This window comes from Trichechus manatus, unplaced genomic scaffold (assembly GCF_000243295.1).
Source record: "Trichechus manatus latirostris isolate Lorelei unplaced genomic scaffold, TriManLat1.0 scaffold00030, whole genome shotgun sequence".
Classification (NCBI taxonomy): Eukaryota; Metazoa; Chordata; class Mammalia; order Sirenia; family Trichechidae; genus Trichechus; species Trichechus manatus.
In genome coordinates this window covers 3,200,698-3,218,378 of record NW_004443966.1, presented here as the reverse complement: position 1 = coordinate 3,218,378, position 17,681 = coordinate 3,200,698, and the positions used below count along the sequence as shown (strand labels likewise).

General features: G+C 50.0%; 1 protein-coding gene across 3 annotated transcripts in view; it reads right to left on the bottom strand.

Moving 5' to 3' along the window:
• The window catches only part of CGNL1 (cingulin like 1), a 180,538-nt gene that overhangs the window by 2,967 nt on the left and 159,890 nt on the right, over nt 1-17,681 (bottom strand). For all 3 annotated transcript variants that reach the window (XM_023729667.1, XM_023729668.1, XM_023729669.1), the window contains 5 exons: nt 17,487-17,576; nt 3,996-4,079; nt 3,154-3,278; nt 1,540-1,648; nt 1,006-1,169 (listed from right to left, as the gene is read on the bottom strand). In XM_023729667.1, coding sequence (XP_023585435.1) covers nt 1,006-1,169; nt 1,540-1,648; nt 3,154-3,278; nt 3,996-4,079; nt 17,487-17,576 — 572 coding nt within the window. The remainder of the gene's footprint in view (nt 1-1,005; nt 1,170-1,539; nt 1,649-3,153; nt 3,279-3,995; nt 4,080-17,486; nt 17,577-17,681) is intronic.

Below are 17,681 nucleotides of genomic sequence, written 5' to 3'. Positions count from 1 at the left end.
GGGACAGGACAGGGCCAGGCGGGACAGGACAGGGCCAGAAGGGACAGGACAGGGCCAGGTGGGACAGGACAGGGCCAGTATCACCAAGTTTTCCTTTTGCCTCAGGCCCCAGCGCGGCTGTTACTTATCTTGCCTTTATTTAAATTGTTGATATTTTGTTCATCGTGGGTTGTTTGCAATCATATTAGCTTTTTAACACTGCACTGAAGTATTATCTGTCTTGATGACTGAGGCTTTGGCATCTCTTATATTCTGCGCCCAAGGCTGAGAGCTCACTCATCTTACCCTAGAGCCATCCCTGGGGTCAGATTCCCCAAACAGAGACTCTGTTTTCCAAGGTCCTCGATCGGCCGAAGCCTTCTGTCGATTTATAAGACAACTACCTGTGCAGTTGGCCGAAGGCAGGAAAGCCAGTGCAGCGCCCCAGACCCCAGCCAGCCTATACGGAAGCCTCAGCTCTATGAATGAGCATGAAGCCAATCTCACCACTTCACCCCGACACCTGGGCAGTGACCTGGGGCAGAGAAAACAGTCTACCCAACCCTTCACCCACCCCCTCCGCAGGACTGTGGCAGGAGAACCTGGGAGAGCAGCTCTCTCCTGAAACCAGGCCCGGCCTCACCTGGTCCTCACGAAGAGATAAACCAACACGTCACCTTACTCCTACCTGCGTCAGGTAAGAGCAGGTGATACAAGTGCTGGGCCGGGAGGTGCCCCTCTGTGATGCTGTGAGTAGTCTTATCTGCTCTGAGTCTCAATTTCCCCTTATGTACCACAGGGATAACACCTGTCCTGCTGACATGGGTCACTGGTACGGGGACGGCACATGTGAGACCCTGCTGAGCACATGGGGCCACAGCCCCCCCCCATCTCTAGAGCTGGATGACTTCAAAAGGCAATAAGGAGGGACCGGCTCGAGCCAACAGAGGTGAGAGGGCCTGAGAGGACCGCTCTCCTCGGACATCAGGGGGACTGTCAGCCCTGAGGGCCACTGCATTCGCCCACCTTAAGTCCTTCTTCATGGAGTTGAGCTGTCCCTGCAGCTGCTCATTCACATCCAGCTGCTCCTCCAGCTCCCGCTGCAGCTTCTTTTTAGAACTTTCCAGTCTGTCGATCTCCTCCTCAGCCTCCTCCACCTGTCGCTTCATTGCCTTCAAGCGTAAGCTCAGCTGCAGTGGGACAGAGGGCAGCTAGGTGCTGGGCCACAGTCCAGCTCAGCGGAATGGGGAACTGTCGCAGTGGCCCAGCCACCCTCTCCAGGCAACCAAACTATGGGCAAAGGGGCAACCAGTGTCATGGGAGAAGTGGAGATGGGACTCTAAGACAGACAATGTACTGTTCAAAAGCCAAGTTCAGCATTTGAAGTTTACTAAAACAGGCCAGGAAGCCTCCTCCATTCCCTGATGTAACTGGGTTGAGAAGAAAGAGAGGCATCAGCCCGCCATGACTCCAGTGCTGCCAGATGGGGCCTTTCCCCCCTCATGTCCCCCGGGACAGACAAAATCTCAGCTTAGAAGGAACCTGCAGCGGGCCCCTCACCTGGTCCTTCTGATCTGTCAGTGACAGGTGCTCGTCGTCCACCTGCATCACCAGCTCCTTCACTTTCCGCTCCAGCCTTCGGTTGCTCAGCTGAAGGTTGGCCCGGTCCCTGGAAAGGCAGGGGAAGCAGAAGCAAGGACCCTCTCATTCCCAGCCCACAGGCGGACCAGGCCCAGGCCGGGAGGAGGTGAAGCTCGGCCAGGGTGCCCAGGAGCCTCAGGCTTAGGGTCAGGGACACACACAAGCATGGAGGAGGAGAAGGCTGCTGGCTAGACACGGAGGAAGTGGGTCCCGAGAAGGGGGCCACCTGCCCAGGTCACTGGGCTGCCACTGGAGGTGCTCTGACTTCTTCCAGCCCCCAGCTGTGCTTTACGAGAAGGCCGGAGCCTGCTGGACTGTGAACACTGTGAGTGAGCTCCAGGCTGCTCCAGGCCAGCCCCTAGGTTCTACTGAAAACAGATAAAGTGTTACAGGCACACGTGTGCACACACACACTCACATGCATGCACACACACGCATGCGCGCGCACACACACACACACGCTCACATGCACGCACAGACACACACACACACTCACACACACACACTCACACACACACACACTCACACACACACACTCACACGCCTCGTAGGTGAGGGGCCATTGGGAAGAACTGAGGCTGGTTAAGCTCCACCCAGCGCTGGCCCTCAGGCCGTGAGAGCTAGCTGCAGAGAATCGAAAGACCCCTGGTGGCGCAGGGGTTAAAGTACTCAGCTGCTAACCAAAAGAGCAACAGTTTGAACCCACCAGCCACTCCTGGGAGAAAGGTGTGGCAGCCTGCTTCTGTGAAGATTAACCCGTCGCTATCAAGTCAGTTCCGACTCATAGTGACCCCACAGGGTTTCCAAGGCTGTACGTCTTTGCAGAAGCAGATTGCCCCATCCTTCTCCCGGGGAGCTGCTGGTGGTTTTGAAGCACTGACCTTTCAGTTAGCAGTTGAGTGCTTAACTCTGTAAAGATTATAGCCTTGGGAACCCTGTGAGGCAGTTCTACTCTGTCCTGTAGGATCACCACAAGTCAGAATTGTCTCGACAGCAATGGGGTTGGTGCTTTTTGCTTTTGCTTTTGTTTTTGTTTTGCAGAGAATCGTGTTGGAAAGGAAGGTGGCCATCTGGTCCCACATCCCTCCCACTCACCGGGGGCGGGCGTGCTCCATGTCTAACAGCTGGCCACTTGGACTCTGTCTGAACACACGTGGCCACTGGGGCAGAGTCAGTCCCCGCCCCTCTCCAGCAAGATGTCACCAGAGGGCACTAAGCGCCAGTTGAGTAGCCTGCGGCAGCCAGTGCTACCTAGGGGAGCGGCAAGCACAGTGAAAAAGCTGTGGACTCAGGAGTGGGGGGCCAGTTACACCAGTGTTCAGCCTTGCTCAAATCACTTACTTGGCTAGGCCTCAGTTTTCTCATCTGTAAAATGGAAACAATCATAGCAAGGCTGTGCTTGCTGCATGGACTCCCGAGAATCGGACGAGATACTGAACCAAAGACACTCTGTGATGTGATTCTATCCCTGGGTGGTGCCCACTGTCACCCCTAGCTGCCAGGGCCTCGGCACCACAGGTGGCCTGGGCTCACCTCTCCTCGCTCTCCAGACGGTCCTCCAGCTCAGCGATCCTGGCCTCCATCTGCACCACCAGCCCCTCTTTGCTGGACCTGTAGGAACCTTCCAGGTGGATGATCCGACTCTTCAAGTCCTTGTTCTGGAATTACAGGGAGACTGTGAGGGGCTGTGTCTCCGCCTCGCTCTCTGTGCTGAGCAGGGCTGAACACAGGTGCAGGCAGGTGTTTGGGCGGTGCCTCAAGAAGCTGTTTTCCACACCTGGATGCATGGCCCGGGGACCCAGGGGCATCCAAGGATGTTTTCAGGGAAGACCTTGAGCTCCAGTCCTAGTGCTGAAGAAGTTATTATATTACATTCCCCTGCAAGCCTGAATGAAATCTTTGGATGTCCCTGAACTCCAAATACATCTACTGGATGTCAGACAAACAGGCTTGGGGTTGGTGTCCTTTTATAAACCCACTGGGGTGGGGGTAGGAGAAATAGGCCCTTTACCAACCTTATTCAGTGAAGAAGTTACACGAATAATATGAACAAGAAATTATTCAATTAAGCTTCTTAGCAACTCACGTGTTTGATGTTACATCACTGGTTTCTTTTTCATTTCCTTTACATTAGAATTTATCCCAGTTCAGGAGCTAGAACACATCTACAATGGTCCTGCTCCTCAGATGCCAGACTTCTAAGAAGATTTAATATTACTGGGAAAAGCCAGTCTAGAAAGGCCTTAGACACACCTCTGCCTCTCAGGCGAGTTACCCTCAGAGCTCTCGGGGGCTAAGTAAAGGCGGGAGCACCTGAGGGTCCCAGTCCGAAACCACAGGAGGGGGTGAGGAACTCATGGGCCAGGTGCCCTCACCTGTCTCTCCAGGGAAATCTTGTCGCATTCCAAGTCTTGCCTCACGGTTCTCTCCTGAAGTAGTTCGTTCCTCATCTGCTCAATCTACAACACAGGCAGAGCAAAAAGTTCAGGGGTCATCTATCCTTTGTGCTGAACTGAAGTCCAACAACCAAGTCAACGCCTCTTCAAGAAGGGGGCCAACCTGACAGGGAACACAACAGAGAGTCCCTGAGGGAGCAGGAGAAAAGTGGGGTACAGAACTCAAATTCTAGTAAAAAGACCAGACTTAATGGTCTGAGACTGGAGGAACCCCAGAAAGCATGACCCCCAGACTCTCTGTCCGTCCAGAATTAAAACCACTCCTTAGGCCAACTCTTCAGACAAAGATTAGACTGGACTATGGGACATAAAATGATACTCGTGAAGTGTGCTTCTTAGCTCAAGTAAACAGGGGTCTCAGGAATAAGAACACCTCATTGTGCAGGCTTAGATTTGTTCCCCGTCTCCCATGAGACTAAATGGGCAGCTTCTGTCCAGAGGCGAGATGAGAAGGCAGAGAGGGTGAGGAGCTGGTTGAATGGACACGGGAAATCCGGGGTGGAAAGGAGGAGTGTGCTGTCACAGTATAAGGACAGCAACCAGGGTCACATAACCATATATGTATAAATTTTTATATGAGAGACTAACTTGAATTGTAAACTTTCACTTAAAGTACAACAATAAAAAAAAAAAAAGAAGGGGGCCGACCTACAGGGCCTCTGGCAGCATCTCCTCCTAGTGCTGGATTGTTTCTCAGATATTCCTGGCTTCTCGAAGATTGCAAGGTAATGATACAAATGACTGTAACAGTCACAGCTAACCCTGCTTAGCACACGTGTGAGCTATCCCATTACATCCCCAGAAGAACCCTACAAAGTAGGTAATGTTATTTTTGCTGAGGGACACTAAGTCTTGGAGAAGTTAATTACTTGTACGGTGACCACCATCCAAGTTTGCCCAGGGCTGAGAATGTTCTCAGGACATGGGATTTTCAATGCCAAGACTGAGAAGGCTCCAGGAAAACCAGGGTAAGTTAGTTACTCAACTTGCCCAAGATCTACACAACTAGTAATAGAGGGAACTAGTATTCCCTCGAGCTTCTAACTGCTACGTTGCAAATTCAAACTTTAGAAAGGGCCTCCAAAGTCTGCATATCTCAGACGCTGCCAGATTTCTCCCTTCTTAAGCTGGAAACAGTAGTCAGTAACATAACCAGGAAGCTCCAGGAAACCTACACATCACTGATGGTTAGGGGTCCCTACTGGTTAACGCACTCAGCTGCTATCTGAAAGGTTGGAGGTTCAAGTCCTGGCAAGAAAGGCCTGGCAAGCTGCTGAAAAGTTAGCCATTGAAAATCCTATGGAGTACTGTTCTACTCTGACACATATGGGGCCCCCGTAAGTCGGAACTGACTCGATGGCAATTGGATTGGACCCTTCTATGTTAATAGAAAATGAGCCTGGCTGAGTAGCATCAGCAAAGAAATTCCACCACCTGTCTGTCAGCATCTCCTTTCCTGACTCCCTGTATGAGTATCAGAAGCTGTCTTAGTCATCTAGTGCTGCTGTAACAGAAAAACTACAGGTGGATGGCTATAACAATCAGAAGTTTATTCTCTCACAGTTAAAAGGCTAGGAATTCAAATTCAGGGAGCCGGCTCTAGGGGAAGGCTTTCTCTCTCTGCCGGCCCTGGAGGAAGGTCCTCGTCTCTTCTGAGCTTCTGCTCCTGGGCGATCTTCATGTGGCTTGGCATCTCTTCCTCCATTTCTGCTTCCTAGCTTGCTTGTTTAATCTCTTTTATATTTCAAAAGAGATTGACTCAAGACACACTCCACACTAATCCTGTCTCACTAACATAACAAAGACAACCATTCCCAAGTGGAATTATAACCACGGGCATAGAGGTTAGGAATTACAACACATATTTTTGGAGGACATAGTTCAATCCACAACAGAAGCGGAGGCCCCAGCCCTGTCCCCCGAGCTGACTTCTGCTGCTGCCCAGCAGAGGGCAGCCTGAAGAAGCCAAAAGAACAAGCGTACGAGCCATTAAATAAAATCACCTTCTCCTCCCTGGTGGCTCCATGGTTAAGAGCTCAGCTGCTAACCAAAGGGTCGGCAGTTCGAACCCACCAACTGCTCCTTGGAAACCCTATGGGGCAGTCCTACTCTGTCCTGTAGGGGTGCTCTGAGTCAGAATCAACTCAGTGGCAATGGGTCTGGTTTGGCTTTTTCCTTCTTAAGGATGAGGTAGATACAAACTCCAGGGTCCAACATGAGTAACAGGTTCAACACAAAGTCCCTGGAAACCAGGGTGATATGCATCAAATTGTGTCCCCCAAAAAGATGTTGAAGTCCTAACCCCGGTACCTATGAATGTGACCTTGTTTGGAAATGGGGTCTTTGAGGATGCTACTAGTTACCATGAGATGATACTGGAGTGTGGTGGTCCCTAATCCAATATGGCTGCTGTCCTTATAAAAAGAGAAGTGACCCAGAGACACAGACACACAGGGAAGACGCCATGTGAGGACAGAGGCAGAGACGGGAGCGATGCCACCACGTGCCCAGGAACACCCAGGGCCATCAGAAGCTGGGAGAGGCCAGAAGGGTCTTTCCCGAGAGCCTCTGGAGACAGCATGGCCCTGCTGACACCCTGAATACAGAGTCTGGCCTCCAGAACCGTGAGACAATGTTTCTGTTGTTTTAAGCCACATTAAAAAAAAAAAAAAAGAACACTCATTGCCATTGAGTTGATTCTGACTCATAGCGACCCTATAGGACAGAGCAGAACTGCCCCACAGGGTTTCCAAGGAGCAGATGGTGGATATAAACTGCCGAACTTTTGGGTAACAGCTGTGCTCTTAACCACTGCGCCACCAGGGCTCCAGTTTGTCATGGCCTGGAGAGCATTTGCCAGTCTCAACCCTCAGCTTGACTTCTGACCACCTGTACCAGCAGCGTAGTTACTAAAGGTGAGCTCCCACACTCCCTCCCGTTCCCTGGAGAGCGTAACAGGGGTCGCAGGAGTAAGAACACCACACTGTGCACGCTTAGATTTGTTCTCCGTCTCCCAGTGTCCGGGTCACTGACCACGGTATGTGCTGGGATGAACAGTGTCGCGGGGCTGGTCCAAAGCGGGCAGCAGGGGGTGATAAAGATGCTGGAGGAACGGGAAGGGCCAGGACACCACAGTGGGAAGCTGGGACTCTGCTCGTCGGCGGGGGCTGCCTGTGTGGTCAAAGAAAATGCTCCTGCTCTGCACTTCTGACTGGCTGGCTTCTAAATCAGAGGTTCAGAATTCTACAGCAGAGGAAACCGAGGCCCCAGCAACTATAACAAGTAACCAGCGAGACTCAGGCTAAGCCCGTTTCACTGCCCACCGCTCCACCTGCCCGTCTCTCTGGGCCAGCTAAGTGAAAAGGCTCCCAACAGACGTACGGTTCAAATACACCTACAAGGTCAAAACCAAGACCTGGGCGCCAGTCTCCTCAGGGCATCTTTGTGTTTTGCAGGAAAACATGCCAGCAAGGTGCAGGTTCAGGAGGTAGAGCACATAAAACGCCGCCTGCGGCCACCGCTCCCATCACCGGGTTCGGCCCCAAAGCCCTCTTGAATCACATGTCACAGAGAGGGCACCGCAACAATTTCTGTAACTGCTGTACGAACACGGAGTCCACGGGTAATGAATGCGGGCTCACAGCCCACTCCATCCGCGGTTTCCCAGCTCGCAGAGGACATCCCACGCGTGGAGGTCGCCAGCATGCCGAGCCACGGGACCAGCGGACGTGCCTCCTGCGGGAAATGGTTCTGTTCACAGCCCGAGGGCAGAGGTCGGGACTTGACGTGGGATGTGGTTAAACATTCACTGAGACGGGAAGCGATTAACCAGACAAGCGGAGTGGCCTGCGTGCTCTTCCTGGCTCTGCTGTGACCTTGCACTTGACCTTGGCCATCTCACTTCGGGGGTGCAGTCTCCTCGTTTCTAAAGCAAGCAATGAGACGGCCTCTAAGGGCCCTTGGAGCTAGCCTATGAAACAGTGAAAGCATACCCGGGTGCCTCTTCTGCCTTTTGGGGTACTGTGTGGGGCTTCTTCTGAGGAAGCCAGAGGCCCTTACCCTATCTCTCCAGACCTGTAGGAGTGCCCCCCAAAATGACCCACTTTATCCAGGTGAGAGTGAGTGTGTCTGTGCTGGAGGATAGGTGGCCTTGGCAGGATGGGGTGGGTTTGTTCATCCACCTGTATCATCAACTCTGCCACAGACCCTGCCCTCATTACAGCCCAGTAGGGGCAAGGGAACAACTGTGCATGCGTGTGGTCAGTGTCACTATGGTGAGGAAGGACGGGGTGCTGGGGCAGGGCCCATGGGAATGGTTATAGCCCAGACGGGAGGGTCACTGAGGCCTCCAGGGAAAGGGAACACTGAACTGAGACCTAAGGAGAATGGGGCAAGGCAGGAAACGCACCATCAAATGGAGGGCCATCCAGAAAGACGGGGGCCATCACCAGACAGCTGGAGAGGTGAAAGAACCAAAAAACCAAACCCACTGCCGTCGAGTTGATTCCGACTCACGGTGACCCCGCAGGACAGAGCAGAACTGCCCACAGAGTTTCCAAAGAGCAGCTGGTAGATTCGAACTGCCAACCTTTTGGTTAGCAGCCATAGCACTGAACGACTACGCCACCTGCACCTATTAATAGGCCAGGGATAAGAAGTCACAGAGGAGGGAAAAGTTAGAGACGATGGGCAATAAGGAGTATAATAGGAGACCGGGCCTTCAGCAGAGCGGAGTGGCAGGATGCAGGCAGAGGCACTGGGGTCAGCGTGAGCCTGGGAGAGAAAATACCCAAGGGCTTGGGGGTGGACAGGCTCCCACAGCTCAGAGGGAGAGAGTAGAGATGGGAGATAATTTTCCCAAAAGTGAGGGGATAGGGAGAACTGGAGGCTCCAGGAGAAAGACATTTAGAAGTTCAGCAGCTGTGAGAAGGGCCAGCGGAGCAGCAGGGGTCTCGCTGCGGATGTCCAGCATCTACCTTCAGTGGGTCAAGTGGTGGCTCGTGCAGCTGTGCTCCGGGCTGGGGAAGGAGAAGGGAACACAGAGAAAGAGGGGCCCTGACGCCAGGCACCGAGCAACTGTGAGCGTCCATTTCTGAGCCTACTAACTCTCTGAGGCGGAAGTTATCACTCCGATTCTTCCAGGTGAGAGGAAACGTGCCTCAGGTCAGAGGTGGAAGCAGCTTTGGGATTTTTCTGACTGAAAATCATCTCTCCTTTCCCCCTCCCCACTGTCTCTCTGCCAAACCTGGAGGACCCAACTCTCTCAATGAAGGAGAAGTCCTATCAGGAGGACGATGTTCTGGCAGGGACTTAGGAGCCCAAAAGAAAGACACGTCTACAGGGAGTGAGGCAGTGCACGCACCGTGGACGGATCCAAGGATTGCCAAACAGTGGCACGGCGCTGGGCCCAAGTTCAGCACAAATCCTGCAACTTCAGGCAGCAGCCACCAGCCCAACTCTGCTCCCTTGGTGCCACCAGCTGGAAAGTCTGGACCCGCCAGGGACCGTCCCCCTGCACAGACGGGCACTCAGGAAGGCCGCATCCCCGAGTGTCCCCGCTGCTTCCAGAGCTCCCCGAGAGCCCCAGGCAAAGGGTGACTCGAGAAAGAGAAACAGTGATTATTTGTTCCACAACACCTCCTCTCAAAAAAATGGCTATTAAAACAGAAATGCAAAATGAATCAGAGAGCCGAACAGGAAGGAGTCACTCTGTAATCATAAAGCTTAACTATCCCTGTGACCAGGCAGCAAACTTTCCTGGAGCCTTTCAGAAACCAAGGCAAGAGGCAAACCAGACGGACTTCCTACTTCTCATTATATAACAAATGCCGAAAGTCTTAGTTCTTTAAAAAACAAAAGGTAATCTTTGACTAACACTAAGCTCTAAAATAAATCTACCAAGCAGAGCCTTAGACAGGGAACACTCTGTGGCCCACCCACCAACACACTTCCCAGAAGGACGGCTGACGGGAACCCTCATCCACAGCTGGTGGCAATATATATGGTACAGCCACTGTGGAAAAGTTTGGTGGTTCCTCAAAAAGCTGAACACAGAACTACCATATGACCCCACAATCCCAAGGCAGAATCGCAAACAGAAACGTATACGACAATATTCGCTGCATCACTTTCCCAACAGCCAAAAGGTAGAAACGACCGAAATGTCCATCAACAGATGAATGGATAAACAAAACACGGTACACACATACAAGGGAATATTACGCAGCCATGAAGAGGCAGGCAGTCCTGGCGCACGCCACAACATGGGTGAACCTCGACAACATCATGCCAAGCAAAAGAAGTCAGTGGCCAAAGGACAAATGCTCTATGATCTCACATATGTGAAATGAGCAAATATATTGTTGTTGTTGTTAGATGCCGTCGAGGCGGTTCCGACTCAGTGACCCCACGTACAACAGAATGAAACACGCTACCCGGTCCTGCACCATCCTCACAATTGTTGCTGTGTTTGAGCCCACTGTTGTAGTCACTGCGTCAATCCATCTCCTTGAGGGTCCTTCCTCCTTTTTGCTGACCCTCTATTTTGCTAAGCATGATGTCCTTCTGCAGGGACCGGTCCCTCCTGATAACATGTCCAAAGTCTCACCATCCTGGCTTCTAAGGAGCACTGTGGCTGTACTTCTTCCAAGACAGATTCAGCTGTTCTCCTGGCAGTCCACGGTATATTCAGTATTCTTCGCCAACACCATAATTCAAATGCATCAAATATACAGAAACCAAAAACTAACAGGGGTTTGCCAGGGTGGAAGGGGAGAGGCGGATTTTTTGCTTAGGAGGCAATGAGTTTATATTAATGGTGTTGCAATGATCCGGAAAAAGTGAGAATGGTTACCCAACTTGAAGAACGTAATCAATGTCACCAAATTGTACACAGAGAATTGGAGTATGTTTTGCTGTGTATATTTTCACCACAATAAAATTAAAAATACTAGTTAAAATTTTTTCAAAGGACGGCTTCACTGTAAACCCAGGAATGTTCTCCGTGTAGCTGATATCAGCTATGCTCCTCAATGCACTGGTCCCCAGGACTGGACCCAATGACTCAGGAATACCCCTGCTCGGAGTCTTCTTACCCAGAGTCCACGGCAGCAAAAAGGAAAAAAAAATCCTCCGGCATGACGCGACCAGCCTTCCTCAGTGGGCTAGGGAAGTAAACCTCAGGCTGGGAAAACATTTCTTCACGTAAGCTCCGCGCTTTACATGCGGTTTACCCTCCAACTATATTAAATAGCCAAACAAAAACTTGCCAGTCACCTCACAAACAGAACAGAAGCTGAAGGCAACAGTCCATCACAGCTGGGTTTAGAGAATGCTAAACCCTGAGCATGTTGATGGGAAATAACAGCATCGGATTCCAGGGGGTTTTATGTCAGGAGCCCCTGTGGCCTGGGGCCGGCACTCAGGATCAGCAGCAGCTGCCACTGGGTTAATGACAAGGCAGAGATATTCATGATTGCTAACAACATTTAATCCCGTCACTGTGTTTCCCATCGGTTTGTAAAGGGATGGGTGAGCTTCCACTGCTGGCTGGCACTAAAAAGGATTCTCAATCACGAGAAAGGAAAATTATTCTTAACCAACTGTACACGCTAGATTTTCTGAGGAGCTGACAAAATAAGAGGCAGTTCTGAAACTAGGATCATTTTAATTTGAAAAAAAAAAAAAAAAAAGAAGAAAGCTCAAAAAGAAGGTAAAGACAGCAGAAAGCTCACTTGACCTTCCCTCGCTGACTGCAAAGGGGACTCAGTCTCACTGATGGGCTGCACCCAGCTGCTGACTGAGCAGTAGGAGTGAGCCAGCCACTGGGGAGAAGCTCCCAGAAAGGGACTGCAGGAGCCAGCAACTTTATCCACAGGGATTTGTCCTGCAGTTGCCAAGGCAACATGGCAGCCTTGTTCAGCCCCTGGAAAGACTGCGAAGCCACCCAAAGCTCTCGAGTTGGTATTTTTCCTCCTGCCTGCCAGCTGCCGGGGCTGTATGCATCATCGTTCCACTGGGCTGGGCCATCTTGGCCTCCGTGGCCAAGAGAATGCCTCTCCTCTTAAGCCCAGCTCTACTGTTAACTGCCTGCACTCAGCCACCAGCAACAGGGCAACGCCCAGGGGCCCGAATACCAGCCTGCTGGACACACTCACAACTCATCAAGCTGGCCCTTCTTTCATTATTAGCCTCCTGCACTCAGGGGGAGAGTCAGGAGAGAGTCAACTGGCCTTAAATCCTCATGCATATTAAGAGGCACCATGACATTATTTTCAACTTGGGGATTAGAGGTCCAAGTGCATCTTGGGGGTCTTTAAGACCGTTCCGTAGTCTAATGCAGGGATGATGGGGACGGGTGGGAGGAGGCGGCTTCGGGGTCAAATCATGGTTCCACCTCTTACAAGCTGTGTGAGCCAGGCAGTCACATGACTGTCCCTGTAAAATGAGGATCCACATCAGAGGTTCCAGGTGAAAATAGAAGATGCATCCCAGCTGGTGGCACAGCACCCGGCACTCAGAGTCTTCAGCAAGGATGGTAATTGTCACAATGGAAATATGACTTTTGGAGAAAGAGATGCAAAAAGGATTTCTCTGGATTTAAATAGACCAAAAGGCAGTCAAATAGCCACTATTATGGACTTTTCCTTCAATTTGTAAGTCAAACCTTTCTGTATAAGGTGAAATCATACTTGGGTGAGATAAAAAATACTGCTCATCTCTGGTTTATTAAAGAAGACACCATTTTATCAAATCCAGATCCATCCCTTCTTCCTTGTATTAGCCACATCTAAAAACAAAATCCAAGCATCCAAAAGGTTTGCAAAACTTTTCTCTCAATTAGGGTTCCCTGAATCTATCAGCCTGAATAATGATCTCCTGAGCACGTATGGAAAAGAAAGGTCAGAAAGGCCGAGAGCTTACACACAATGTGGCTGCCATTTATTAGTGTCGAATGTAAGCACGAGAAAGAGAAGGAACCTGGGGCATGGAAAGATGGACTATTTGATCTCAGCAATTGCTTCTCCTGTCCTCCAGTCCTTATACCCTTCCAGTTCTTACTATACCCTCTCGCCACGTTCATCTGTCATGGTGCACAATCCACTGTTCTGCTCAACAGCCTTCCACAACGGCCTTCAGGATAGCATCGACTCAAAACCCTGAACCCAGCTCTCCAAACTTATCTCCCGTATTCCCTTATGCGAACAGAAACCCGGTCAACCACACTAGTCCTCCATTACTCCTCAAAATGCTGCATATATCCATACCTCCCAAGCCCTGCTCACGCCATTCATTCTATTTAGAATTCCATTGCCACTCCTCTTAGTTTGTCTAACTCGCACTCTGTCTTCAAAGACGGCTCCAGGTCCACCCTTCTCTAAGAACTCTTCCGTATCACCCTTGCTATGACGCTCTTTCCCTCATCTGCTGCCTGACTCTTTCACCTGGCGTTTAGTATGAGTATGTCCTCCTTTTCGTTATTAGTTCTCCACCCAGTTGGGGGCATGACTCAGTTCTCACGTTTTGCTCTGCACTTCGGAGGCATTCATCATGTTTTCCAAGCATTCGCGCATGAAACACTGTCTTGGGTGTCGAGACCGAAGGCCAGGTCTGCAACTAACTGGCCAGGTGACTCTGGCCAGACGACCAGGTGGCTCTGGGCCTCACGCCTCTCCATTAGGTGAGAGTCTGGGGAGATGAACCGAGTCTGCCAGAAGGATCTGTCGTTCGCTAACATTGCTGGAAAACCGGTTTGGTTTGGTTCGTTTTCCTGACTTTTTCAGTGAAGCCCTCTCCCTAAGACTAGAAAAAAGACCGGGAGATGTTTAGGGGAAGCAGAGATTCAGAAGAGGATTAGTGAGAACCCAGAGTTTAAGTACAGAGGTATAAATCTCTCCTTTCTTTAATTTTAAAAAAGAGCAAAATCTAAAAAATGCCATTTCCCGCCCTTTGTCTTCATAGTGCCTAGTCACAGCTGGCCAGGGGCGTCCGTGTTAAAGGTAACAGATGGGCACTACTTCCTGTTCTTGAGAAGTCCCTTCCTAAGGGGGTATCACAAGGTTAGCATTTGATGAGGGAGGTTTGGAGGTTTCCCATTTCCTGCTGATTCTGGCAGGAAAGCAGCAAGCATATGACCCTAGAGGTTAACCCAGCTGGACTGAAACAGCTTCAGAAGCAGGCCCGTCTGTCTACACCCAGGGACCTCCCCTTGGAGCAGGGGGCTGCCTTCATTTTAAAGGCAGGAAGTAAGTCTCATATTAATGTCAACTGTGAATGAGAATCAAATGCCTTTCTGTGAGGCGGGTATCTGGTCAACCCATTTTTCTACCCTCCCTCACAGATCAGGAGGCAGTGTCGTGGATTGAATTGTGCCCTCCAAAAATGTGTGTCAACTTGGCTAGGCCACGATTCCCAGTACTGTGTGACTGTCCACCATTTTGTGATCTGATGTGATTATCCTGTGTATTCTAAATCCTACCTTTATGATGGTAATGAGGCAGGATTAGAGGCAGTTATGTTAATGAGGCAGGACTCAGTCTACAGGATTAGGTTGTGTCTTAAGTCAATCTCTTTTGAGATAAGAAAGAGAGAAGCAAGCAGAGAAACAGGGGGACCTCATGCCAACAAGAAAGCAGAGCCGGGAGCAGAGCACGTCCTTTGGACCCAGGGTCCCTGCGCTGAGAAGCTCCTAGACCAGGGGAAGACTGATGACAAGGACCTTCCCCTAGAGCCGACAGAAACAGAAGGCCTTGCCCTGGAGCTGACACCCTGAATCTGGACTTCTAGCCTCCTAGACTGTGAGAGAATAAATTTCTCTTTGTCAAAGCCACCCGCTGGTGATATTTCTGTTATAGCAGCCCTAAATGACTAAGGCAGGCAGCAAATGCCAGAAGAGCGGTCCTGGAGGCTCACTCAGGAGACGTCATTTAATCTCGGGGCTTTCTAGTTTTCTTTTGTTTTTGCTACTGTTTTTTACCAATTCCCCTGTCAATTTGAACGAGATGCTCAATTCTTCCACTTATAACAAACACTAGGCTCTACCCTCCCTACCTCAGAAAATACAGTGAGAAAAAAGGGAACAGAATAGCAAAATAGAGCTAACAGGTGGAACGAGGCTATCAACATCAGTGAAGCTCATCTTTTTAAGTGTATAACTCAGACACAGGGAGAGGATGGGGAAAATGAAGGGACGAATCTGACGCTTCCGGTTTTATAAAATCTCCTCACAGCATTTCAATGTCAGAATGTAGAAATCTCCCCGGCCAATACTGTCATGTTTATAGATTTTAGAGACCGGACCCAGAGAGGCTGGACTTTTCCTGGAGCTGTGAGGAGCTGGTGTGGGAACCAGCACCAGAACTGGCAGTCCAGGGCTCTTTCTTTCCAGGAGAGTAAGTCGGTTCCCTTAATTTCCCCCGGGCTTACTTCAAGGGCTTAGCTCAGTGGAAGTATCTTCGACCTTGACCACATCACAGAGAACAGTTCTACTCCCCATGATCGAAGTGCTCAGTTGAGAGGAAAGAGAAGGAGCCCGGAGCAATTCTGGGACCAGCTATCCCAGTTCCCTTAGTGCTGCGCCACAGCAGAGCCGAGAAGACAACCACCTTCTCCTGTGTTTTGGTTTTGGTCTGAAACATGGACTGGAAGGCTGTTGTTACTGCCCCATTACTGACAGGATGGCTTACGTCCCCACCCTCCCTCCTTGCATGATTCACAGGAAGCGTCAGCACAACTAAGTCACAGTCACCTCTTCTGTCATCACGAAAGCTTAGCAGATCCTGAAATGTCCATGGCGATTTGGCTACTCAGTGAAACTGGCAGGCAGTCCTAACAAAACAGCTTTTATACCCGTGAGTCAAGTCAGAAAAGGCAGACCTCATAAGAATCTATTAGGGCCCAGCTGTAAACGTTAGGATCTCTATCTGGGCTCTTGGCTTTCACGAAGGTCCTTCTCTAAACTTCTGCAGCTCAGGATGCACAGGCTGCAGCCTCTCCAGAGGAAAGCCATCAGCACAGCTCTGGAACATGCAAGCGATGAAGAAGGATGGAGCCGAGGGTTGAGTTTCCTTCACTCTCAGGAGCAAAGCAGCGTAAGTATCTTACTTTTCTGAAAAGAACCTGTCCACGGGGAAACTATGGCTGATGGAAAAGGCGGCCAGTGATTCATCTTTAACATTCACCAGCTGCTACCAGTGCACAACGGCGTTAACCGTACCAACTGGAACCTCCAGTTCTTGGACCCCTGAGATGGTGGAAAGCTGGGTGTGTATAAGCAGAAGCAAGACCAGACAAAGGTGTCCCTTTGGATTGGGAAGCTGCTGCCCAAATTACTTTTATTTCACGTTTTCATTTTAATCCTTGATACAGATGATTTCCTAAACTACACTCAGCATCATCCCAAGATTTTTAAGTTTTGTTTCCATTCTTTAAATAAGAAGTGTCCAACGATGGTCATACTTCAATCATTTAAAGTCAACATGACCGTCATCAAGACAACTGGTCTAGTCCAGGGATGAGTGATTACTATGGAAAAGGAGGGAAGCACTTTCTCAATGTCTCTGTAGATGCCTCCTCCACAGCCATCTGCAGACATTACACACACAACTGAGGAAGTGGCCCCTGAAGGTTCACACTGCCAGAAGTTTCTACACGATCCCCAGGTCCCACATCAGTAAAGGGCTGGGATTAGTGAATACAAACCCAGTCTCTTCAGAACTCCCCTCAGTGTTCTGAATTCTTGTCTCAGAATGTTTCCATATTTTATCTGTCAAGCATTTGGGGCAGAACCTTTAACTGCTCAGAACCTTTTCTTAATTAAAAAACGGAAACAAAATCTAAAAGTTTGGGGTGATACTGAGTGTAGTCTAGAAAATTAGCTCCATCATCTACAGTGTGAGGACAACGTCCCTGACTATCTCACAGCATCGTTGTAAGGATCAAATGTTAAGTGGAACTCCTTTCAAACCACAAAACGCATACACTTGGAAGGTACTGTTACTGTATTGTGACTCTTTCATAGGTGTATGTATGGCTAGTCAGCTTGTAAGTTCTTAAAGGAAAAGACAGCATCATACGATTTACTTTCCGTTGCATGTAACATAGTTCTGGCTACCAAAATTTACACAGTTGCTTGTTGAATCAACAACACTTACAGCCTCGGCCCTGAAAGCATTTTGCTTATCATGGTTAATAGTTTGTTACCCATGACCGCTCTGGAAACTTCCACTTTATGCTTTTTGTTATTTACCACACCTCCCTCCCAGAGGCTCATTAAGGTGAAGACTACTCATTGTCCAACATTTTCCATGGGGCATGAACTGTCTTCCTCCTCTGGCTGAATCCTCACTTATCCCTTCACACTTCCTTTTTCATTCAGGACAATCCATTGATCGTTCAACTATAGTACGATACCTGTTCCCGGCTCCGAGAGATCCTCTCCGACAACAGATCCGAGTTGTTTCTTTCTTCTTCCAATTCCATTTCCAGTTGAGACACCTTGTCCTAAGAAAGAAGTCACAAACACAGCCCGTGAAACCCGCATGACCCAGTCACAAACACAGCCCGTGAAACCCGCATGACCCAGTCACAAACACAGCCCGTGAAACC